This window comes from Cnephaeus nilssonii (genome assembly GCF_951640355.1).
Source record: "Cnephaeus nilssonii genome assembly, chromosome: 6".
Taxonomy (NCBI): Eukaryota; Metazoa; Chordata; class Mammalia; order Chiroptera; family Vespertilionidae; genus Cnephaeus; species Cnephaeus nilssonii.
This window is the reverse complement of record NC_137077.1, coordinates 69,318,113-69,344,392: the sequence shown is the minus strand read 5'-3', so window position 1 is coordinate 69,344,392 and position 26,280 is coordinate 69,318,113. Positions and strand designations below refer to the sequence as shown.

Genomic DNA, 26,280 nt, shown 5'->3' with positions numbered 1-26,280 from the left:
TCTCATAGACCAATTCCAAGGCTAAAACCTCATCAAATTCTCTTTTTCACTCTTCTGTTATTTTGGTAAGGGATGTTTTGAGCTACCCCTACTGAAAAGCTGACTGCTAGTGACTTAAACAAGTCAGCATTTATTTTTTATGTATAACTGGCTGCTGGACATTGTTGTTGGTTTTAGTTCAGTAGCTCAGAGCTGGCACAGTTCTGGGCTGACTCCTTCCAGGTTTTATTGATCTTTCTGAAATGGCTACTTGATGGCTAGAGTGGCTCCTAGAGTCATATCCCTGCCATGTTCACAGTGGGGCTCTTCCCATGCCACTCTCTTATCCGGACAAAACAAAGTCTTTCTTGGAAGTTTATTGGCAGAACTGGGTTGCTTAGTCACCTAAAATTGAGTAGGCTAAGAAAGCAAATTCTATGGTGGAAGGGAAACAAGGAGAATAGGGTTAGAAATGCCAGTCGGGTTAGCCCTGCAGCACTGCCAGTCACAAATATGCTATCTTAGTTGAATATTTACTTTTATAGCACTACTAGAGGCCCGTTGCATGAAATTCATGCTGGGTAGGGTCCCTAGGCCTGGCCAGCAATCAGGGCCAATTAGGTTCCCAGCTTCCCCGCCACCCCCCTCCTCCTTTCCTCGCTCCCTCAGCACCCCACCGCCGCTGGTCGCCTGCAATGTTCCACGCCGCCCCCTCGTGGTCTGTGCACATCATAGCGAGCAATCGAACTCCCAGTCTTCTGGTTGAACTCTGAGGGGACAATTTGCATATTAGCCTTTTATTATATAGGATGCTACTATACATTCTAACATAAAAGTTGTTCATGTCTTACGTCCCATATTTTAGGCTTATATCTTAGGTGTCTGCTGCAATTATCAATCTGGAAAAAAGAGGTTAAGCGGTCATGTTAATGCAATTTGTGTATTTCAAAACATTAACAACTTTTTTGGTACTTTTATTGTTTATATCAAATGTATGTAACTTTAAAATCATTGTTGACAAATGTGTTTCTTAACAGGATAAGAACACATTCTACATTAACCGAAAATATGCTTTCTCATAAAGTGCAATTTGACTGTAGGATCATATCAAGGTAATTATAATTTTATTAAACTTTTAAATCTTATGATTATAAAATGTATCCTATTTTCAAATAAAAATGACAATAATGAGATTAGTTAAATTTGTCACAAACAAGTGAAAATGTGAATTTAGAACAAACATTTTTAGGTAATATATATCAATCTGTTACAAAAATTATAGGAAATATGAACCTAACTAAAAGCATTTTAATCAGAAGTTATTTAAAATGTCTTTCAAAAAGAAATAGAGAAGTGAATTTTTAAAAGGTATATATTACTACCAGAAGATTCTAAGTCATTGAAAAAAATAAACTTTATGTAAGCTGCTTTATATAATTTCATGTTAATGACTTAAATTAGAGTAGATTATTGATAGATGCAAGAAGATGACAAAGTAGATGATTCTTAACTCTCTTTTCTCTGTATTATATACTTCCAGTAAAATGTAAATGCTACTTGATATTCTTTGTGTACACTAATGATAAAGCCTTTTTTTTAATTATCATATTTGTTTAATGATTTTGAACTTTCTCGGACAAAGGATAATAAATGCATATCCTTGATTGGGTTCTTGCAAGCTCAACATTTTTTAAAGATCTTTCACTTTACCTTACAAGTCTATATAAATTAGTAATCTATATATCCATGTTCATATCCGTGTAAGCTAAAGCTTTTCCTCCATCCAAATCTAACTAAAATGGGCACTGCACAAGCTGTGGCATGTTTTCCCGTGGCTTCCCCTAACCCCTGCTCATAGCCACACACTCCAGGGAGTTAGTATCATCCCTCTGACGTGATGATTTTAGCTTATTATTTAATTTGAAAATGATCTTATTTGAAAACCTTTGGTGTTATTCTCTTTTTCTAGAAATGGACGTGATGCTTGCAGAGAGCTGGTTGGGTTCTTTTTTATTCATGATCAGTCCCTTACAATTTACGAATATCGGCAATTTGGGAAAAATAGGTATGCCATAAAGCATTGTTACATCTCTCAAGATGACTACTTCTGAGAGAAGCTGACTAATTTCACATCCTTGTCATTTAACTTCTAGAACAAATGTGCTTCCTTTTATTAAAAAAAACACTTATAGTCATCAGCGTGGGCGAAGAAAAGGAAAACAATACCAACTTGGCGATTTTTATATTGTAAGTTTGAGTATGTGTACAAAGGTTTAATTCCAGATGTTGGATTTTGTGGGCTCCTGTGGGGCTGGAGGAGTGGGCTTCTCTTAGCTGATTCTCCTTCCTGAGCTGGGGCATTTATTTGTGTGAATGGCCAATGGTTGATGTTTCCCTGGAGGTTCTGCCTCTCAGACTCAGACCCCAGTGCTCTGAATGGAAGCATAGCTTTTATTCCCTGTCATATTACCTTCTGCCCCCACCCAAATCCCCAATGGAAGCCCCGAAGAGCTTGTTTCTTGGTACTTTTAAAGGCTTTCCGGGGCCCTAGCATTTTGCTCAGTGGTTAGAGCTTCTTCCTACAGAATGAAGGGTCTCAGGTTTGATTCCAGTCAAGGCCACCTACCTTGGTTGCAGGCTCAATGCCTGGCCCTGATTGGGGCACGTGCGAGATGCAACCAACTGATGTGTCTCTCTCACATGGATGTTTCTCTCTGTCTCTCCTTCTCCCTTCTACTCCTAAAAAAAAATCAATAGAAAAAATATCCTCAGGTGGTGATTAAACAAACAAACAACAAACAAACAAAGGTTTTACAGGGCTGTGCCATTGGGATAGGGGCAATGCTCCACCTAAAACAGGCTTATCTTCTGGGGACACATAGTTTTTCTCCACACAGAGGGGTAGTTGGCTCTGGAGCTGTCGTATATCTGATAGTCAGCTTATCCTTGTGATTTTCCCACCTCATGTAACTTCTGGCATATGTTGTATCACAAAGAATTCCTAGAATGGGTTGATAATCTCTAATAATAAGAGCATAATATGCTAGTTAGACCAGATGTCCTTCCAGATGAAGCCAGGGCTGCCAGCAAAGCCCGGGTGCCGGGTGCCAGAGGGAAGCCGGTGCCGGCAGCTGGGGGAAGGAAGGCCTACTCTTGCATGAATTTCATGCATCGGGCCTCTAGTAGATAATGTTATAATTTCTATAGTGCTCCTACATTTTAAATCATTATATTCACACTAGAGGTCTGGTGCACGAATTCATGCATGGGTGGGGTCCGGCCAGCCCACCCCAATTGGGGTGGGGGGAGGCAATTGAGGGTGTGGCTGGTTGGGGGGAGGGGCCTCAGGCAGTTGGCCAGCCAGCCTCATCCCCTGATAGAACTCTCGGTTGAGGGGACAATTTGCATATTAGCCTTTTATTATATAGGACTAGAAGCCTGGTATATGAAGTTTGTGCATGGGGGGTGTCCCTCATCCTGGCCTGCATCCTCTCCAATCTGGCTCCTAACCGCTCGCCTGCCTGCCTGCCTGATTGTCCCTAACTGCTTCTGCCTGCCAGCCTGATTGCCCCTAACTGCTCCCCTGCTGACTTGATTGATGCCTAACTGTTCCCCTGCCAGCCTGATCACCCACAACTGCCCTCCCCTGCTGGCCTGATTGCCCCCAACTGCCCTACCCTGCTGTGACCCGCGTTCTCTGCCAGGACCCGCCTCCTCCGCACAAAGTGGCGGAGCCGCCAGGACCGACCTCCTCTGCACAGCTAGGAGCCGCTGGACCCCCCAGGCCTTACTGTGTGGAGCGACCGCCAGTCCCTGCCTCCGCTGTGCACGTGGCCATCTTGTGGCGACGTTGTGCACGAGGGCACGAGGACCACCTAAACTTTTACTAGTATAGATGTTATCTCATTATTACAATGCAGCACTATCCACCGTGATCATTCATGTAACAAATACTGTGTATTCATAGGCTAAGCATTAGAGAGAACACAGTGGGTAAGTTAGACCCATTCCCTGCTTTTGTTGAGTTTAGAATAATGGGAAACATTGTCAGACAGGAGGGGTAATAATTTAGATTTGTGGAGCCAAAGAAGGCTTCATGAAGAAAGTGCTATCTAAATTTCAATAGAGGAGGAGTTAGCTAGATTGGATAGGGAGATTGGAGAGGGGAGTGAAAGTCTGTCTGGAGTATAGAGTTCAGGGTTGGTGTTATCAAGAATGAGTCAGAGCTTATTAAGAGCAGCCTCTGTTAAAGAGTTATCTAAAATGTGTTGGGTTTGATTCTGGGTCAGGACACATGCCTGGGTTGTGTACTGAAGGTAACCGATCAATGTTTTACTCTCTCTCCCTTCCCCTCTCTAAAAATCAATAAAAAACACACATATCCTCCAATGAGGATTTAAAAATAAATAAATAAATAAAATGTGTTGGGGAATCATTGAGAGATAAGATGTGGACGGAATGTGTAGAGGTGACATCAGGTTCGTGATTTAGAAAGACCTCCTAGTTACTATGTGGGAAAGAGATATATTAAAGACTAGGTATAAAGAACCAGATTGGATTGAAATATATATATTTAGGAAGGAGGTTATGACAACCTGAAGTAGCAGGTGGCTGTGTCTGTGAAGCTAATCCTATCTAATAAAGAGGGAATATGCTAATTGACCCTCGCACTGTCACAAAGATGGCGGCGCCCACAGCCAATAAGGAGGGAACATGCTAACTGACTGCCCCGCCCTCAAAGATGGTGGCACCCACAGCCAATAAGGAGATAATATGCTAATTGACTGCCACGCCATCAAAGATGGTGGTGCTCACAGCCACAAGATGGTGGTGCCCAGTCCCCTTAGCCTCACTGGGGCAGCAGGCATGTGGCAAGGCTGGGCCTGCCCCCAGGTGGGCCTGGCCACTCCGTGCACCTGCCTCCAGAGTCACCCAGTCCCCTCAGCCCCGCAGCCGCCCAGGGCCACCTGAGACTCAGGTAACCAGGACCAGCTGAGGCTTGTGCTGCCGGCAGTGGCAACAGCAGAGGTGTGATGGGACGTCGCCTTTCCCTGATCGCTGAGTTGCCTCCCACATCTGAGGGCTCCCGGACTGTGAGAGGGGGCAGGCCGGGCTAAGGGACCCCCCCTCCTCCAGTGCATGAATTTTCATGCACCGGGCCTCTAGTTAGAAAAATAAAATTAAAAATCCTCTTTAGGAGGTAGAATCAGTAAGATGTAGTAACTATTAGGTGAGGACAAACTTTACATCTTAAGCTGGGATTAAATAGAATATACATGTGTCACTCAAGTCTGCTTCTTGAGATCTGGAGAAAATCAGCTCCGACTCCAACTTCACTACCTGCAGAAAAGATGTCTAATGCCTACCCCACGATTTAAGCTACCTCTAGCTCTGAGTGCTGTCTCTAATAACTTAGTGTGGTTTATGATTTATTCTACTATTCCTGTTCTCTGTCACTTGAAGCAGATGTGGAACTGTGTGCCCTTTTATGATTTCCATCAAGGAAAAGAAGAGAAGAAGGGAGAGAGCTGGGAAAATTTGCACACAAACCATGTACATGATGCTTTGGGTGTATGGCAGACATTTTGAAAGAGACCTGGAGGAAGGTTAATATTGCAGCAGTGTCAGCAGCTTACAATTTATCAGACATTCTTATTCTTAGAAATATGTCCCTTGAGTATTTCCCATAGTAAAGGCGCCTCCTCTTCAATATTCTATTTTTGACTCCTCCCATCTTTTTCTCCTCCCTTCAATATTCCATTTATTTATGCAGAAATATTCTACCTTGTCCTTCTTTAATTTTGGGGTGGGGATGATTCTTCTGATTTCCAGATGTTACTCTGGAACTTTTCCATATGCCCCACCAAGGTCTTTTCCTAAACACTTGCTAAAAGAAATTTTAGTGCCAGCTATTAAGATAATAATCAAATAAACACACACACATGCCCAGAGGCACACATGCATAAAAAGTGCACCCACATATGTTCACTCATATGCATGAATGTATAACTTCGGATGCACTGACACAGATCACATGGATGTAACCTATGCACACAAGAATATATACACACATTCGCTTTTATGTACATTCTTATACGTATAACCCTACTACACAACCCACATAGTTTCTTCAACTGCTTATTATTATGATTTGAAAAGAATTTATGTACATTTCAAATGAAGGAGGAAGCACTTAGAGCTACAAGTTTTCTTATGTAAATGCTACAGGAAAAAGGAGAGGAGAGAAATCTCTTCCATTATTTCTAATAAAGTATTTTTTAAAATATATTCTATTGATTTTTTTACAGAGAAGAAAGGAGAGGGATAGAGTTAGAAACATCGATGAGCTGCCTCCTACATGCCCCCTACTTGGGATGTGCCCACAACCAAGGTACATGCCCTTGACTGGAATCGAACCTGGGAACCTTCAGTCCACAGGCTGACACTCTATCCACTGAGCCAAACCGGTTAGGGCTCTTACATTATTTTTAAGAGAGAAAATTAAACTTCCTATCTGACCATATTTATATGAGTAACTTAGAGATCAAAATAATAACAATTTTCTGAGTATATTAAGTATAGTTGATAGGAATACTTTATTGAAGCCTTTAAGTTCAAATTAGGTTAAAAGTAGGTTTTATGTTTATGTGATTTTTGTTATCAAAAGACTAGTTGAAAAAGTGTGATTGATCTATCACAGTTCATCAATTTGCAGTACATCTTTCTGTGCATCAATAGCTCTATTTTCATTTGAATAATTTGTCATTTCTTCCTAAGATTCTTATGAAGATGGAGTTCTTATATTATTTTTCTACATGGATTGTTAAATAGATGATTATTCTAATTCAGAGATTGATTGGAAGATTAGTTCCTTTATTTTCCTATATTATTAGTTGAAGCCTGTGTGACTTCTAAATGGTCTCTAAAATGCTTTTTAAAAATCATTATAAAAGTATACCATGTCACATAGTTAAAATTGAATATTTAAAATTAGTATTAGTTGTATTTTACTTCTTCTAGACATTATAAGCTTTAAATAATTCATCTGTTAATTTTTTTAGGGTGCAAATTTGACATTTTTAAGTTCTGATCATCACAGACTTCCAGAAAGCATAAAAGAAAACACATTACTTATCCTTCGAATCACAAATATTGATCCGGTAGCTTCAGATTATCTCAGGTAAGTCAAACATGCATTTGTCATTTTGAAGGAAAGTGAAAACACTGTTATTTATTATCTTAAAATTAAATTAAATCCCAAAGCATTTTGACTTTAGTTAGATTTATATTTTTTAAAACAAAGCATAGCTATATTTGTCTATTTTATGTGCTACCTCACAGTCCATGTGTGGAAACAGTTACAATCAAGCGAAGAACAAAAATGTCCCATTTTATGTTAAAGAAACTGTATTAATTGGCCTTTGCTATAACACTTTTATTTTATAAAATGCTAACAAAGAAATAACATTTAAAAGATGAGATACAGTACAATATTAATAATTTTCCCCACATTGTAGTGTGATGTTTTGTTTTTATAGCATTAAAAGTGTCTTGGGTCCTACGTGTTACTAGTGTTCATTGATTGCTAATATCCATAATGTAAAAATAATGCTATGAATAAAAAAGGCTTTTAAATGAATTGGACTTATGTTAATTATTTTTATATATGCTATTGTTATTGCTGAGTGCTTCTTAGTGGTAAATATATGCTATTCTGTGTTTCTTAGTGATAAATCTAATTCATTTTATTTTATGGCTCAAAGTGAATGCATTTTTCATTTTCCAAAATAGCACTTTATACTTTGCAAGGTAACACTGCTTGCTTTTAAATTTAATAGTTTTAATTATTTTAAAAGAACACTGAAATGGCCACAAAAACGAATATAATGCTTGAAGATAGTTCTTGGAAAGTTTTAAGGATTTTAGCCCTTGATTTAGCATATTTAATCCTCCCAGGGCTTAAATCAGCAGGCGGAAGGTGGGACTTGATTAATGTATTTTTATCATTGTGAACATGTCAATTGCAGAACTGATTCTGTGGAACATGAGGATGATACAGCCAGGCAGGAAGCCAATGATAGGCTGATCTTCAAAGCCATTCAAGGTCTGTATCATTTTAGTATACTCTCAATTATTTTAAATTTTTAACAATTTTCTTTGTAAGTAGTAAAGCAGTATTTTTCAGGTATTTCTTAATTTTATGGCACTTGACTTATATTTTCTATTTGCTTATCTTTTTATAAGTTAATTACGTACACATACATATATAGGGTGTCCCAAAAAATGTATACACATACTTTGAATAATTATAAAGGCAGTTTTTATTAAAATACATTTCATTTTCAAAATTGAGCTGTCAGCTGTTAAAGGGTATATACAGTTTTGGGGGGACACTGTATATGTTTACAAATATTTTAAAGATTTCTTCTACTTTAATAATCCTATCTAACTGAATAACTAGTATTATCTGAATTATGAATTTAACACTTAGAAAGAACTAGGCAATATGGGTTTATTCATGAACTGAATCAAGTAGCTAATTTTGTAATATAATACTTGTCTTATGCATTAGATGACATCAGAAAGAGATTTATAGTAGCTTAGTGAAAAGAAAAGATGCGAGATTGGAAGCTAGATGTGTTTGGACGCTGTCATTCAATAGACATATTATTGTGTAATCTCTTGTACCTCTTTCTTCATCTCTAAAATGGGGAAAATAATCGGTTTTATTAACTTTACATATTTGATGTAGGCTGTGGACACTAACACATATTACAAATTTTACTTCTAGAGTTTAATCTTCTACTACAGTATACTAGGCTCAGACAATTCTTTTGTTGAATTTCATAGCTTAGAAGTAATCATAGAGGATCATCATATAATTTATGAATTTTGATAAATCCTGATTTATAATTTAGAGATGATCACGGAGTAAGAAGACTAGAAACATTTTAAAGTTGTCGGAATTGGTATTTGAAGTCTCAAATATTCTTGATGCCATTGTTTGTAAATTGTTTATTCTATCATAGTCAATATATTATTTGTCACTATTGTGTCTAGTGACCTTTACTTCCTCTATATATTTTATTTAGTAACTATGTTATCAGTAAAGTTCCCTATATTTTCTTGAGATGGCACATAATGCACTAAGTGAAATCGCTGATCCACAAAGAATACTAGGGGCCTAAGAATATAACTTCTTATGAATTCCTGGAAGAAAGGATTCCTTTCAATGTATCAGTACAGAATAACACTCCAAGCCTTGATGCTATTTCACATGGAAGTTTTAATTTGAAAATTGCAAACTGTTTTAGACATTTTGAACTGAGTGTTTGGGATTCCATTGCTTTGAGTGACTTGCCTGGTGTCAATTTTGTAATTCATTTGAATAACAAAAACAGAGGAAGGAGATGAAAAAATGTGGGATTGTTAGATGAAGAGGATTCCTAGAAAACAAAATTTTACTTGCAACATTTAGGTTATTTTCATGCTGATAAAGTGAAACATTGTTTTCCTATATTTAAAAAATAACACTTTCACCACACAGTGGTGCTATAGTTCTGGTATATTTGCACGTAATTTGATATATAACCTTCTTTATTAAAAGGATTCTATTTTTCAAAGTTTTTTGTCAGTCATACATACAATTTGGTTGAGATTACTCATATCAGTTACATCAACTTTAATTTTCTTACATGAGAGACAATTGCAATCTGATAAATTTGTGAACAGGAAGTATTAGTTTACTTCTTTCCTCTTCCTAAACAGATAAGCTAAAAGAACAGCTACACAAAAGAGGTGTCCGTATTTTGACTGCAATGGGAAAATACTTTCGACAACTGGACAAGGAAGGAAATGGACTTTTAGATAAAGCAGATTTTAAGCAAGCCCTAAAAGTCTTTCACTTAGAAATGTCTGAAAAGGTATGCATACAGACACTTCACTGCGTGAATGATCTATTATTCTTAGGTGATATTCTTCACTTCTCTACTGAAATTTTAGTAGTTCATTTGTCTCCTTCTTCTTCTTTATGCCCTGTTATTAGTATTAAGCCACCAGGTAATAAGCCCTGTTAATTTTTTAAAAATTTCAACATTCATTCCTCTACCGCAGGGGTCCTCAAACTTTTTAAACAGGGGGCAAGTTCACTGTCCCTCAGACTGTTGGAGAGCCGGACTATAGTTTAAAAAAAAACTATGAACAAATTCCTATGCACACTGCACATATCTTATTTTGAAGTAAAAAAACAAAATGGCAAAAACACCTGCAATGTGGCCCGCGGGCCGTAGTTTGAGGACGCCTACTCTACCATGGGGTCCCCCCCCGTAAATGTATACACACTTTAACAGCTGATAACTCAGTTTTCACTCCTTCTCAGGTTTAACAGATTGAAATAATGGGTGAAGCTAGACTAAGCTTTGAACAAAGAAAATTTATCCTAAAGCATCTCTAGACTTTTTTTATGGGGATACATAAAATATAAAGTTAATGGTACAAAACCGGCAATAGTCGATGAATTGAGGGCACATAAATACTTAACAAAATGATTCTTGATGTTTGGGATTCCATTGCTTTGAGTTATCAGCAGTGCCTGGACCAGAACAGTCATCAGTTTGAAAACAGGCATTGACAAAAATAAAAAAATTTATTCATTTCTCTAGATTCTTTTAAATTTTGAAAATGAACTATATATTAATAAACACTGACTTTATAATAATTCAAAGAGTGTATACATTTTGGGGGGACGCTGTATATTAAGAGCATATTAACTAGCCATTATCCAAAGCTCTGAAAAGATATGCTCTGTCCTCAAAGGTCTTCATAAAAAAAGGATAGAAAGATATAAATGATTACAAAATGGTATCTGTTAAGTAGAACATGCTTTCAGAACACATGGGATAAATTTCAAATCAGGTTATAGGGAAGATCATAGAAGGATTCCTGGAGGAGGACATATCCCAACTGAATTTTAAACATGAGGAATTAAGCAGACAAGAGGGGAGGGGTGTGGATCAGACAATGGATCATTCACAGAAAGGAGAAGCGCATGTGAAGGCATGGAGGGGAGAGGGAGTGTGGCCTGTCCAGGAATTACAAATTGTTCATGCCCTCAGTCCCCACCCCCAGAGCCTTTGCACATGCTGTTCCTCTGCTGTGGAGTAACCTTCCTCTACCAGTGGTCGGCAAACTCATTAGTCAACAGAGCCAAATATCAACAGTACAACGATTGAAATTTCTTTTGAGAGCTGAAAACAGACTTCTGCGCATGGGCCACGAAGTTTCAATCGCACTGTACATGCGCGCCCGCACGTGGTATTTTGTGGAAGAGCCACACTCAAGGGGCCAAAGAGCCACATGTGGCTTGTGAGCCGCGGTTTGCTGACCACTGCTCTAGACCTTTGCATGCTGGATTTTCTCATCATTCAGACATAGTTTTCTCTACAGAGAGTACGGCCCTGACACTTCTGGCTATAGGAGCACCCATCTGGTCCCGGGATCCCTGGTCTTCTCTCTATCATTTACTCATTTTCTTTTCTTTATGCTACTTTTTAAGTATTGTCAGGCTGTGCCTGCAAATGGAATGTAAATCCCATTAGGGCAGAGGCAGGGCACTTCATATTTCCTGCTCTATTTCTTTCTTTATTTTTAGTGATATTAGAGAGAGAGAGAGAGATCTTGACCATGGACTGGTTGCCTCCTGTATGCGAGCCCAACTGGGGGCAGGAGTCCCAACAAGAGGCAGGGAGTGAAGTTGCAAACCAGGTGCACGCCTTGACCGGGAATCGAACCCGAGACCCTGGGGTGCATGAGCTGACACTCTAACCACTGTACTACCGGCCAGGGCAACCTTGGTGTCTTTATCCACAATTACACCAGTAATTAATAAGTGAGATAAAACTAGAACTAGATAATTCAGGCCAGTCTAGTACTCTTTCTTTATATATGTGTATATATATAAAGAGAGAGATAGAGGGATAGAAACATCAATGAAGAGAGATAATCATTGATCAGCTGCCTTCTGCATGCTCCCCACTGAGGATCAAGCCCCCAAACTGGGCATGTGTCCTGACTGGGAATTGAACCATGACCTCCTGGTTCATAGGTCGAAGTTCAACCACTGAGCCACACCAGACAGGCAGTCTAGTACTCTTTCCGCATCACCACAATAGTTCCCTTTTTGGCTGATTTGCTAAATTTTTATGATTAGATTCAGGAATAAAAACAAAAAAATTGCATAAGGCATCTAACAGAGAGAGAAATTTTTATTAGAATATGAGTAAACTTTCCCTTTTTCTCATATATTTTTAAACTAGAGGCCCGGTGCATGAAACTCATGCACGGGGTGTAAGTCCCTCAGCCCAGCCTGCACCTTCTCCAATCTGGGACCCCTCGAAGGATGTCCGACTGCCCATTTAGGCCCAATCCTAAATAAATCCCAGATACCAGGGCCTCCGCTTGGGTTGCCAAGGGGTGTGGCCGGCTTACAAAACACCACAGGCCCCTCACCCAGGCCACCCCACATCCCAGTAGGATCAGGCCTAAATGGGCAGTCGGACATCCCTCTCACAATCCAGGACTGCTGGCTCCCAACTGCTCGCCTGCCTGCCTTCCTGATCACCTCCTAACCACTCACCTGACAGCCTGATTGATGCCTAACTGCTCCCCTGCCAGCCTGATTGCCCCTAACTGCCCTACCCTGCAGGCCTGGTCACCCCTAACTGCCCTCCCCTGCAGGCCTGGTCCCCTCCAACTGCCCTCCCCTGCAGGCCTGGTCCCCCCAACTGCCCTTCCCTGCTGGCCTGGTCACACCTAACTGCCCTCCCCTGCAGGCTTGATTGCCCCCAACTGCCCTCTCTTGCAGGCCTGGTCCCTCCCAACTGCCCTCCCCTGCTGGCCATTTTGTGGCAGCCATCTTGTGTCTACATGGGGGCAGCCATTTTTGATCACATGGGGGCAGCCATCTTGTGTGTTGGAGTGATGGTCAATCTGCATATTACTCTTTTATTAGATAGGATAGAGGCCTGGTGCACGGGTGGGGTCCGGCTGGTTTGCCCTGAAGGGTGTCCTGGATCAGGGTGGGGGTTCCCTTTGGGCGTGGGGCGGCCTGGGTGAGGGGCCTGTGGTGTTTTGCAGGCCGGCCCAAACAGAGGCCCTGGTATCTGGGTGACCCAAACAGAGGCCCTGGTATCTGGGATTTATTTATCTTCCATGGCCGCAGCCATCTTGGTTGAGTTAATTTGCATACTCGCTCCTGATTGGCTTCTGGGCGTGGCTTGTTGGCATGACAGAGGTACAGTCAATTTGCATGTTTCTCTTTTATTAGTGTAGATAATATTTCCTATCTCGTCCCCCCCCCCCCCCACACACACACACCACATCACTGAGATTGGCCATGCAATGATAAGCAAAATTAAGTGGCTATAAAATAAGAATATAAACAGAGGCATGGACATATAGAACAGACTGACAGCTCTTAGGGGGAGGTGGGGACTGGATGAAAGAAGGCGAAGGGATTAGCCAAAGAACATATATGCATAGCCCATAGACACAGACAACAGCATGGAGATGGCCAGAGGGAAGGGGGCAGGGGTGGTGGAAGTGGGCAAAGGGGGAACATCTGTAATACTGTAAGATAAAAATAAAGTTAAAAAATCTTAATATTAGAATAATATATAAATACTTAACATATAGAAAATAACCTTTTCTTTTAAAACTTGCTTTACTAACCACTTTTCTATGGGTTATTTCCAGTTTATAATTATTACAATAAATGCTGCAATACATATCTTTATGCAGCCATCTTTGCACAAATAAGTAAATGTATATATGAATCACGTAGAAAAAAATTGGTATGCACCATAAATAGCTTAATTTCTATAGAGATACTATCATTGAATAAACCTCAGTTTTCTTCAACTAATTATCATTTTTCATTCTGTACCATATTTTGGGGGTTATATAAATTTGTTGCCACTTTTGGTAACTTATTCAAGTTTTGAGAATTGTTTATTTTAAGTGTCAAGCATTGTCTCTTAAATCTAGTATTCCATGAGTTGGGTCAGCAAATTCATTCTTTCCTATCCATATTAGTTATGAGTTCACACTTAAAAGCTCATTTTACAGACACTTAAAGTCTGTATCATGTATAGGCCATTAAGGCAGACAAAAACATGTATGGGTTGTTGAGAGTTAGGTTTTCTTACTAAAGTTTTATTTGAAAAATTAGGAGAAAGTAGAAGAGAGTATTTTTTGAGGACCTGTTATTACTGGAAAGGGGACCTGGCCCGAGCGGATCTGCCTCAGGGCCAGCAGATAGTGTGTGGGTTCTTAATTTCGTGCAGGAAAGATTTTACAACACAAGTCCAGGTGATTCTGAGAGTACATTTGCTACCGCTGGGGGCAGTGAAACAAGGAAGAGCCTAGGATAGAAGAAGCAACAGGAGACTAGGCAGGGCTGCTTTGGCTCACTGGGGAGTCAGAGGAAGGGGCCTTGGACACAGGTTCAGGGGGTGAGCCCTGGATGAGCTGGTGCTGCTGCCCATTGCTCCCCCTGGTTGCAGGTCTCCTCAGGACCCTTCAAATTTAGGAGATGCAAGTCTGAGAGGGAAGAAGGGTGGGGGGAAGCAAAGGTGAGGGCATGCTCCCAGGAGAGAGGGGGTATTCTGGGCCCTTTGTTTTGAGGTTTTTTTTAAAGGCTGGGAATTTAGGGGAGATCTCAATAGACTAGTCATCAGCTTTTCCAGGTGTGTCCTTTCAGAGTCACAGTCTCTCTAATGATTGGTCAGGGCCAGGGCAGGGGGTCATTAGTCATTGCAGCTGGTCCTGGCATCACCTGCCTGGATTTGCTGCTTTTCTGGGACTGGAGCTGAAATACAATTATTTCTAGGGAGAGGTCAAAAGGTCTAAATCACATGCCCAGCCATTTGCCAGGGGAGGAAAGGCCACCCTGGGGGTGAGATCTAGCACTAGTTCTGTTCATTGCTAGGCACGCACCTGGGTTTCCTTCTGTATCTGGCTGTAAATTGCTTGGCCAGTTTGTTCAGCTGTCTGTCTCAGTTTCCCCGGCCCACTTGCCAAGCAATTTTCTTCACTTCTTACTATCCTGCTTCACTATTATTTGTCAGTCACCTTGTCAGATGTTTTATTTACATTCTCATTTAACAACTGAAACCTGAATTTAAGAAAATCTCATGGCGTGATTCCTTTGTTATTAGGAACTCTGGAAATAGAATATTCTATTAAGTAGTGCATTTATCAAAGCAATAAGTGGCAATGGTAAAATGAACAAACTAGCATAACAGATTTACTCAAAACAACACCTTATGCTGTAAATTATGGAATAGTATTAGAATCATTCAAATATTATGCTTTATACTTTCAAGCCTGAAGACCAGCAGAAATGCAATTACTGGTTCTCTTGCTATTGGAGGCATTCCAGAACCCGAAGTGATTTTTTAATTGTCACAGATATAATATATAAAAATAATTAAATGTCCAAAACCAAGTAAAAAATAAGCACTTTTTATTTTTGTATGGAAAGAAAATGAATTTAAAAAGACAATTTGTGTCTTATTGTCATTCCTAAATGATTATTACATTTACAGGACTGTTCACCACAGAGTTTCTTTAAATAGCTTTCTGAGTGCCTTTGATTGGATTTGAATATAATTTGGGGGGGGATTTTCTTAAGTCCTCTCCCTTGTTTAGGACTATAAAAGATGTAACAAAATACTATTACCTTGTGGTCATGCACAACTGTAAGGTGTAAGAGTCATTGGCCTCTGTGTTATTTCTAGGATTTTGAGTCTTCATGGCTAATTCTGAATGACAATGGCAATGGCAAGGTTGACTATGGAGAATTCAGACGTGCCATCATTGGTGAAATGAATGAATACAGGAAATCATTTGTTCGAAAGGTAACTTTATTAAGTAATCTTTTAAACAGTTACTTTTAAAAATATGTTTTTATTGATTTCAGATAGAGGAAGGGAGAGGGAGAGATATAGAAACATTGATGAGAGAGAAACATTGAGCGGCTGCCTCCTGCATGCCCCCTAGTGGGGAGTGAGCCTGCAGCCCAGGCATATGCCCTGACCAAGAATTGAATTGGCAACCTCCTAGTGCATGGGACAGTGCTCAGCCAACTGAACCACACATGCTGGGCTTTAAATAGTTACTTTTAATAGATTGTTAAGTTCCTTATTTAAGACTTGAATGAATTACCTTGAAAATGTTCTAAATCCCTTTATCTGTAATGTATCTTGATTTTAATAAAACACAAACACATACAAATACAACTCTCCCAGGATAAATCTAAATAATTTATGCATATGTTTTAGAAAAATAACATAAAAGGAAAATAAAATCTGAATCGAATTTTGGTTCGCAAATTACTAGTTCCATAAATTGCTGTCTCCATAAACTACTACCTATGTGACTATATGTGTTTTTAAATATCCTGAACCTCAGTTCCTTATCTCACAGAGTTGGTATAAGGATTGAATGAGATAATACATGTAAAATTCTTCTTGTTTGGTTTTCCCATGGTCAAGATGCAATATGTGTTACCTTAGGATGACTAAGATGGTTCTCTGTTTTTTTTATAATAAGTGTACTAAATGTTAAAATGAAGATTAAAATGATCATGTTAAATTGGAATTAAAAAACAGGAGTACTGATTTTTATAGGGAACTACGTATTACTCCAGTTCTGGTAGCATTCTAGAACATACTTTTGAGCAATGTAGTTTTCTTCTGTTTACATACTTAATATCAAATGTCTATGTACCTAATACTGAACAAAGCTATTGTATATAAAGTAGTATAGACATTACATCAAGTGTCAATCTCAAATAGAAAAATATCAAATCTCTGCTGGTCAAAAACACAATAAAAGCCTTAAGCCAAACAAATTCTCCTCATAGTATTTATACGTTTGCATTTATTTGTGCTTCACATATCCTGGTGATAGGTTTGAGTATCAGAAGTACAAACTGGAGAGTTGTCTCCGACATCTTGGTTCTGGGAATAGAGGACAAAAGTAGAGTTTTAAAGTACTATATTAGTTTGCTAAGGCTGTCATGACAAGTACCATAGATTGGGGGGCTTAAACAACAGACATCTATTGTCTGTAAGTCCTGGAGGCTACAAGTGCAAGATCAAGGTGTCAGCAGGTTTGGCTTCTCCTGAAGTTTCTTTTCTTGGCTTGTAATAGGCTTCTCCCAGGGCGTTCACATGGCCATCTGTCAGTCTGCGTTCTCTTTGTCCTAATCTCTTCTTTTTACTAGTGTAAGGGCACCAGTCATATTGGATTAGAGCCCACCTGAATCATTCCATTTTAACTGAATTACCTCTTTGATTTTAGTGATGGAATATTTGGAAGTCACTTTTAAATCAAGATAATTCTGGTAACTTGTCTTAGCCACTTATCAGTTCCCTGCGAACCTTACGCTGGAAGTTACCTGAGAGGTGTTTTCCCTAACTTGTGTGCAGAGGAGGAAAGCCGGGGCAACGGAGGTTAGGTTACTTGATCAAAGCCAAGGTGCTGGAAAGTGGTAGAACTAATACTTGAGTGCAGGTTACCTATCTCGACCCCGAGAAAGAAGATCCCTTCCAAGAAGGGATCCTGGTGGCTAATTGGTCTCAAATTTATAAACAGAGCCTAGCAGCCCTTTCTAAACTGCGCCCTCCCACAGACCGTGCTTCAGGGAGAAGCCCGCACTGAACTGCCTGCCTGCCTGCACTGTGTTCCTGCTGTGTGAGCCTGCCCTTACAGAGGAGTTCCTGAAATTGTGTTTCAGCCAATAGGACTGAGACTTCCCCTGTTCAATTGGAACTGTGCAGCTATATCCTCATTAGCATCTTATTGACCAATCAGATCAGCTCACTGACCAATCAGGACAGTGATTTTTGGACCAGCCAAACTTCAAGGATTTGGAGATCTCTATTGCATGAGGATGGACTAATTAAGGTCCAGGGTCAGAGACTTCTCTCTCTGTAAGTCAGCCTTCCTCTGGCTCAGGGAGTACACCGTCCCTTTCTAAAGGCTGTTTTCCCCGGCTGGAGCGGAAACACTGAAGATATCGCCTCAGATAGAATGAAGCAGAGCTCAGAGCGGAGCAGAGCAGGCAGACCGGACAGGAGCAGAGCTTTGTGAGAGGGGCCACCTCTGAGGACCATCTTGCAGCCATGCTGTTTCACACTTGAGCTCTTTGCACTGGATAAAGTTTCCTTTTTCACTGTACCCCAAATTGGGGATTCCTGTTGATAGTGAATTGGTGCCAACAATCATCATTTGGCACCTTATATCTTGCTCCAATGCCTTCCTTTCTTGCATTCATGATGCTTCCTTCATATATCAATTTAGTAGTATTTTTAAATTGTCTTGTTTAAGGCTTATAACTAACTACTGCAGAATAAAAAATGAGGTTTGCGTGTCTAATGATTTCATAGGAAAAAAAATAACATTTCTCTTATTATTTAGGCCTTTATGAAACTAGATTTCAACAAAACTGGCAGTGTGCCTATCATAGACATAAGAAAATGTTACTGTGCAAAGAAGCACCCTCAAGTAATTTCAGGTAATTATTATGAGGTAAAATCCATTCGATTTCTAAAATGTTAGTTAATGAAAGTAATATCTTCAAATAATATTAGTTTATAATGTAGACCTGAGGCCATTAGGGGAGGAATAAATAATTATATTTTAAACTAGAAAAGTGAGAGCTCTTTGACCTTCATTTAAAAATTCTCAGGTTTATTGTCTACTTATTTTTTCTTCAATGTTTATAATCAAGATTGAACTTTTATTTCCTATTCAGCTACTGAAGAATTTGAGTTTAAAATAACAAAATAGAGATAGATAATAATTACATGTGTGAGTTCTCTGAATTAGTTTTACGGAATGTGCTTATACTTGAAGATTTAAGGCAGAATGAGGGAATGTCTTTTTCTAAGGGTAAAGCTACACATATAATTTGAATATATAGAGAAAATCTCGAAGTAATTCTAGAGATTCATTACCTACTATATTTCTTCTGACTTTATATAATAAAAATTCACTCATAAATACATAATTGATTTATAAGTGACTTTTTATTATATAGAAAGCATTTGGCCACTTAACATTGCATTTCCCTTTAAAGGGGTAGCAATTACTATTATTTAATCTCTATATATAAAAGCCTAAGTGATTGTTATGACCAAACAACCGAAAAGACCAGCTGGTAGCTATGAACCTGACAGCACCGAATCTGGTTCACCTGCACCCCAGACCCAGACAGGAGGTAGGAGAGAGCCCAATTCCTCATGGAATTGGCCATTGGTTAGCTTGTTGCTGGGGCCAACCTCCCGCGGTACCTCCCCCCGGCTGGCCAGGCCAAGGGACCCCACCCATGCACAAATTCATGCACTGGGCTTCTAATATCCTATATAATAATAGAGTAATATGCAAATTAGCGTCACTCTGCGACAAAAATGGCGGCCCCCATACCCACAAGATGGCGGCGCCCAGTCCCCTCAGCCCCGCTGCTGGAGTGTCTGGCCTGTCCCACCAGCAAACAGAGCACTGAGAACAGGGCATGGCGGCTTCCTTAGTGCTGCGGCAGCGGGAAACCGCCAGGCCCTGCGCACACGGAGCCTGCGGAGGCACGGGGCCTGGGGCCTTCCTGATGGTCGCCATGGCGATCGGGAGGACACCAGGCCCTGCGCACACGCGCACACGGAGCCAGCGCAGGAGCGGGGCCTGGGGCCTTCCTGATGATCGCTATGGCGATCGGGAGGACGCCAGGCCCTGCACACATGGAGCCGGCGGAGGAGCAGGGCCTGGGGCCTTCCAGATGGTTGCCACGGCGATCGGGAGGACGCCAGGCCCTGCACACACGGAGCCTGCGGAGGCACGGGGCCTGGGGCCTTCCTGATGGTCGCCACAGCGATCGGGAGGACGCCAGGCCCTGTGCACACGCTCACACGGAGCCGGCGCAGGAGCGGGGCCTGGGGCCTTCCTGAGGGTCGCCACAGCGATTGGGAGGAAGCCAGGCCCTGCGCACACGAGCACACGGAGCCGGCGCAGGAGCGGGGCCTGGGGCCTTCCAGATGGTCGCCACGGCGATCAGGAGGACACCAGGCCCTGCACACATGGAGCCTGCGGAGGCACGGGGCCTGGGGCCTTCCTGATGATCGCTATGGCGATCGGGAGGACGCCAGGCCCTGCGCACATGTGCACACGGAGCCGGCGCAGGAGCGGGGCCTGGGGCCTTCCTGATGGTCGCTGTGGCGATTGGGAGGACGCCAGGCCCTGCACACACGGAGCCGGTGGAGGAGCGGGGCCTGGGGCCTTCCTGATGGTCACCATGGCGATCGGGAGGACGCCAGGCTCTGCACACACGGAGCCGGTGGGTCATAGGGAAGACTCCAGTGCCAGCAGAGCAGGGCATGGCGGCTTCCCGATCTCTGCAGCCGGGAAGCCGCCAGGCCCTGCATGCTGGGCATGGCAGCTTCCTTAGTGGGGCAGTGGCAGGGAAGTCCCCAGACATGGCAGACAGAGCCCAGACAGCAGGGCTTGGGGGCTTCCTTAGTGGGCAGTGGCGGTGGGAACACCCCCAGGCCCCGCAGACAGAGCCTGGACAACAGGGCATGGGGGCTTCCTTAGTGTGTCCGTGTCTGGGAAGCCCCTAGGCCCAGCAGACAGAGCACACTGCAGGGCATTGGGGCTTCCTTCACATGGCACATGGCGGCAGCAGGCAGAGAGCGACAGCAGGGCATGGGGGCTTCATCTCCATGGCTGCAGGGAAACCTCCAGGCCCCACAGAGAGCAGAGAACCATGGGGAGTGGACCTCAGCCATCAGTAGGATATCCTCTGAGAGCTCCTGGATTGTAGAGGGTGCAGGTTGGGCTGAGGTTCCCCCCCGTGCATGAATTTCGTGCACCGGGCCTCTAGTGTACATATATTTCAGTCCTTTCTTTATAGAATTTCATAGTTTATATGTACTATAAGTATCTAATAATTTTAGAAGTTTTTTCATGAATGGTTCACTAAACATATTGCTGTGTAGTTTGCTATCTTATTCAACAATTAGAGGCCCAGTGCACAAAATTCATGCACTGGGGGGGGGTGTCCCTCAGCCTGGATTGCGAGAGGGCGCAGGCCAGGCCAAGGGACCCCACCAGTGCACAATCGGGCTGGGGATGGATGCAGGAGGTTGGCCAGCTGAGGAGGGGCTCCTGGAGGGCTCCAGGGCATGTCTGGCCCATCTCGCTCAGTCCCGATTGGCTGGACCCCAGAAGCAAGCTAACCTGCCAGTCTGAGTGTCTTCCCCCTGGTGGTTAGTGTACGTCATAGCAAGCAGTTGAGCGGCCTTAGCATAACATTAGCATATTACGCTTTGATTGATTGGCTGACCGGATGACCAGACACTTAGCATATTAGGCTTTTATTATAAAGGATATGTTTTAGAGCTGTTTCTAAGTTAATCCATGTTGAGCTATCTTATTTTTATCTGCTGCATGTTATTCTTTTAAAAAGTCAATCTATTATAATGGAGTGCAGGTTACCTATTTCTTAGCAAAAAATAGTGTGAAAACTTATCTACCTGGCTAGTCTTCTATTAGAAGACTTTTAATTTCTACTTATTATGTGCAACCAATAAATTAATGAGTTTGTTTATTTGGCCTATTTTCTTGGGGTAATAGCAAGACCTAGAATATCAACATTTCAAGTTTTAATTGATACTTCCAAAATGCTTTGTAAGACAGCTATACCAGATTATACTGCCATTAGTTGGAGATTTTATTTTACCTCAGATTTTTGCCAATCTAATAGGCTATATTTTTTAAATTTGCATTTCCCTGATTATTAGGGAGCTTGAACATATTTTTGTATGTATATTGATCATTCATAATTTATATTAAATGAATAATCTCTTTCTAATTCATAATTTTGATTATGTACTGATAAATACTATAGAAGGCTATTGTTCTAGAATATTCCTTTTTTAATATTAAAAAGATACACTGTAATTACTTTGGTTTATTTCTGTTCTTAACCCTTGCAAATAGTTTATTTATTACTTTTAATTGTGAAGTGAAAAAACCCCACAGCATTTGTATGAAGATTAAAGCTAATAATCACCACTGATTCCCAATTTTTAATAATGTATTTCAGGTCAAAATAGCTTAATTTGCTTATCAATGACTTTAAATGAACTACAGTTGCTGAAAGAGAATTTCTAATATTATTTAGTTATCTGTAGTATATATGTTTTTCCCTTAAAACCCATGCCATCCCCTGATTTTTTGTCCTTTAAATTGTCATACTAAAGATAAAAACAAGATAGTTTATGTTTTTCAAAATTAGGTGCTTTCAACACCATGTATTTTTCTCTTTGTCTTCTCCCCTCTAATAATCTTAATTAAATTGCTTAAGTAGCTCTAGATTTTTTATTTATTTTTTATGTGTTGGTGAATTCTTGGTGAGGGTTTTGTTTTGTTGTTGGATAAACCTTTGTTAGTTTAAGTAATTACATACCTTGTTTTTGCATTCACATTGAAGAAGACAAGCTAGCAAACCAAACAATCTTAAAAAGAGGAAAGTCTGTTACTGTTTTAAAAAAACTTTTTTGTTAAATCTATCATTAAAAATTATAATTGATTCACATGCCCATCTTTAGGATATATATTGTTTATAATTTAATTTCAAATTAAGGCTTTTAGATCAGACAATTTAATTTAACTACAGAAAATATTTTCTTTTTAGTTTAAATAATTTATTTTAAAAAGTATTTTCAGCTTTAATAGAAATGGAATTTATCAAGTGTTTTCTATGCACTAGTATTAGAAATCTAATGCTGTTTATTAAAATACTAAGAGAAGCAAAAGAAAGGTTACAAACGATAGAGTGGATATTTCCTGGGTGGGAATACAAAGGAGGTATACATTGATTGACTATTTGAAACAAATTTAAATAAAAATGTTTTCCTTAAAAAAATATAATGTGAAAACTTAATTGTTAAAAATATGGATGATAAACAGAGAAATCTCTTCTGCCAATATGTATATATTTTTATATAGATTAGATCTTGATTATCCTTGATTAACATTCAATCACAAATTTACTTTATTGTTTTATATTACCATCTCTGTATGGCACAATTATTCAGTCCTTATTTATTCAACCTGTTCTTTAAAAAATAATCACTGTTCTTTATTTCTTATACATGTTTTTAAAATACATTAAGCATTTTGCTATTCAAAGCAGATTTTATTATTTTAGTTTGAATGAACTGTTATCTAAGTCCATTATAGAACCTCTAGTGCTTGAAAAAGATCCAACTCTGACCATAATTTTGCCTGTCCTATTAGACAAACAATTAAGGAGGCATTCTCATTTAATTTTGTTATTTTAAATGAGGCTTAAAATGATTTATATCAACTATCCTTAAATAAAACAATAAATTTAAAAAAATGATTTATAGAGTCACAGATTTTTTCTAACCCTTTTTTACTTTTATATATGGGCTTCTGTTTATTTTCTGTGTATTACCTGACCATCTATAGCTTCCTTTCATCTCTTAATTCTTATTTTTTTATCAAAAAATTAATGAATGTCTTTTTTCCTGCTCTATTCTCAGATCCTCAGGGTAGATCAGTGCCAGGAGGGTAGGGAATGAAGGGGTGGCAAGTTAGTGAGCAGAGTTCTCTGATGGAACACCTACATTGGGTGATCAGTGGAAGCTTCCCAAGAAAATGGTATTAAAGAGAGATCAATCTCCCCCTCTAAATGACCATAATATGATCAAAGTTACTTATTTAAATAGCTTATTGTTCTTTCTGAATTAAAAAAAATATCAAATGAATTTTAAGAAGGATAAATCAGATATTTTATGTTCTCTTTTTAAATAATATACTAAAGAATTAAAATTTTTTAACATATATGATTCTCAATAGCATCTTCTTATAGGATAAAGTCAATCTTATTTAATACTAGAGGCCCGGTGCACAAAATTTGAGCATGGGGGGCGGCGGGGGGGGAGGTCCCTCAGCCCAGCCTGCACCCTCTCCAATCTGGGACCCCTCGAGGGCAGTCGGACATCCCTCTCACAATCCAGGACTGCTGGCTCCCAACTGCTCGCCTGCCTGCCTTCCTGATTGCCCCTAACTCTTCTGCCTGCCAGCCTGATCACCCCCTAACCACTCCCCTGCCAGCCTGATCGATGCCTAACTGCTCCCTGGCTGGCCCGATTGCCCCTAACTGCCCTCCCCTGCTGGCCTGGTCACCCCTAATTGCCCTCCCTTGCCAGTCTGGTCACCCCTAACTGTCCTCCCCTGCAGGCCTGGTCGCCCCCAACTGCCCTCCCCTGCTGGCCCAGTCACCCCTAACTGCCCTTCCCTGTGGGCCTGGTTCCCCCCAACTTCCCTCCCCTGCAGGCCTAGTCACCCCCAACTGCCCTCCCCTGCAGTCCTGGTCCCCCCCAATTGCCCTTCCCTGCAGGCTTGGTCCCCTCCAACTGCTCTCCTCTGCTGGCCTGGTCACCCCTAACTGCCCACAACTGCCCTCCCATGCTGGCCTTCTTGTGGCAACCATCTTGTGTCCACATGGGGGCAGCCATCTTTAACCACATGGGGGCAGCCATCTTGTGTGTTGGAGTGATGGTCAATTTGCATATCACTCTTTTATTAGATAGAATAACCCAATGGAAATAGCCTACTTAATGTCAGAGATTAAAATATAATGATTTAATTAAGTGTAAGGTCTTCCACAAACATTTCCATCGGCCTTTGAATCTTGTGTTTGCAGCAATGCTTTTCTAGCTGCAGTCATGAGTAACTGATTGACAAAATAACTAATGCTTGAATGGGACATGCCTTTCACACATTACATCACTGTTAACAGCATGTAAATCTTTGAAATGATTTGAAATGATTCCTTAATGAGAATGAAGAAAATATTTAAATAAATTACAGGGTAGTTTGCCATAAGATTTCAAATTTTTGAAAGGTTTTACAAGGTGATTATGTATTTCTTTACCATCAAGAGTCATTTTCCTGTACTTTTATGGAGATTGTTACATCATCAATACTATTTTGCAGGCCATTCCACAGAGGAAGAAATCAAATTATCTTTTCTGGAAACATTAAAAGATGCCTGCAGCAAGTCTGATGAAGTGTCATATGGTGAATTTGAAGATTACTATGAAGGTCTAAGTATAGGAGTAGTAGATGATGAAGATTTTGTTACTATTTTACGTACTCCATGGGGGATTTAGTTTTTCGAAGTTAGTCCTAAGCATTTTAAAGGAGAGATGAATTCAATGTAAAGTATGACCAAACACTGCAATATAATTTTCTAAAGGTCTATTCTTTTTTTCCCCCTTTTTTTCTCAAAAAAGTTGAGTCTAGAGAGAGAAATATTCAGAAAGACAGATGTAGGGGTATGTGTATTTTCATTTGCAGGTATGAGTGTTCACTTGTCTCTAAGTTTAAAAAGACTCTGTTTGAATATATTTCAGAGATTTTTTTTTTAATTAGACTTCATAGGAAAGTAACATCTGTATCAAACTATATGAGATCATCTATGTAGTAACCAAGTTTCTTGTCCAATTTTTTCCCTATTCATTTCTCAAAATAAAATTGCTCTCTTTTCAATTTGATAAATGGGAATTGGACTTAAAATTTATGAGACTGAAATAGTTCAAACTGTTTCAAACGTATGAAAATGTTCAAGGAATTAAAGGACATGCAAGATAAATTTTCCATGCAGTGTGATTATGGATGTTTTCTGTAACATCAGTATTTTGAATGATAGAGGCCTACCCCTAAAATGCTTATTTAAACACAGACTTGTGAATTCTTGTCTTCAACATTGTGTGTTGTTGTTTTTCAATAGAACACAATGTAATTATTTAGTAACCAGTTCTATTCGTCTTTTTATTTTATTTTTAACTGCAGACATTATAGCCTGCACAGAATTATTATTTCGCTAGAAACAATACAAAATAGGAGACGGAATGTTTTCTTAGATTATTGAATAAACACCTCAGAAAGGGCATTGTCACATACATGGACTGAGGGATAATTTGATAATTCTTAACTAAAATGTAAAAAGATATTTTGTGTCCTAAGATGAATATAAATTATTCTATACATCTCTTTGTTGTTGTTATATAAATAACTGAAACAGTTTCTTCTAAATAGATATTACTTCTAAATAGTGGTTAGAAGTGTTGTAATCATTTTTTCTAAATTCTCCTATGTTCTTCACTTCTCCTTGGAAATACAAAGAGGGAAGTTTATAGAGTTGTTCCC

The 26,280-nt window shown here is 40.1% G+C and overlaps 1 protein-coding gene across 1 annotated transcript in view; it reads left to right on the top strand.

Moving 5' to 3' along the window:
* CAPS2 (calcyphosine 2) overlaps positions 1–25,295 on the top strand; it is a 48,771-nt gene extending 23,476 nt beyond the window's left edge. Inside the window, exons 10-18 of the mRNA XM_079773757.1 lie at positions 1,017–1,091; positions 1,949–2,044; positions 2,133–2,226; positions 7,041–7,159; positions 8,007–8,083; positions 9,748–9,902; positions 15,777–15,896; positions 18,463–18,559; positions 25,066–25,295. Coding sequence (XP_079629883.1) covers positions 1,017–1,091; positions 1,949–2,044; positions 2,133–2,226; positions 7,041–7,159; positions 8,007–8,083; positions 9,748–9,902; positions 15,777–15,896; positions 18,463–18,559; positions 25,066–25,241 — 1,009 coding nt within the window. The 3' untranslated portion in view covers positions 25,242–25,295. The remainder of the gene's footprint in view (positions 1–1,016; positions 1,092–1,948; positions 2,045–2,132; positions 2,227–7,040; positions 7,160–8,006; positions 8,084–9,747; positions 9,903–15,776; positions 15,897–18,462; positions 18,560–25,065) is intronic.
* The last annotated feature ends 985 nt before the right edge of the window (positions 25,296–26,280 follow it).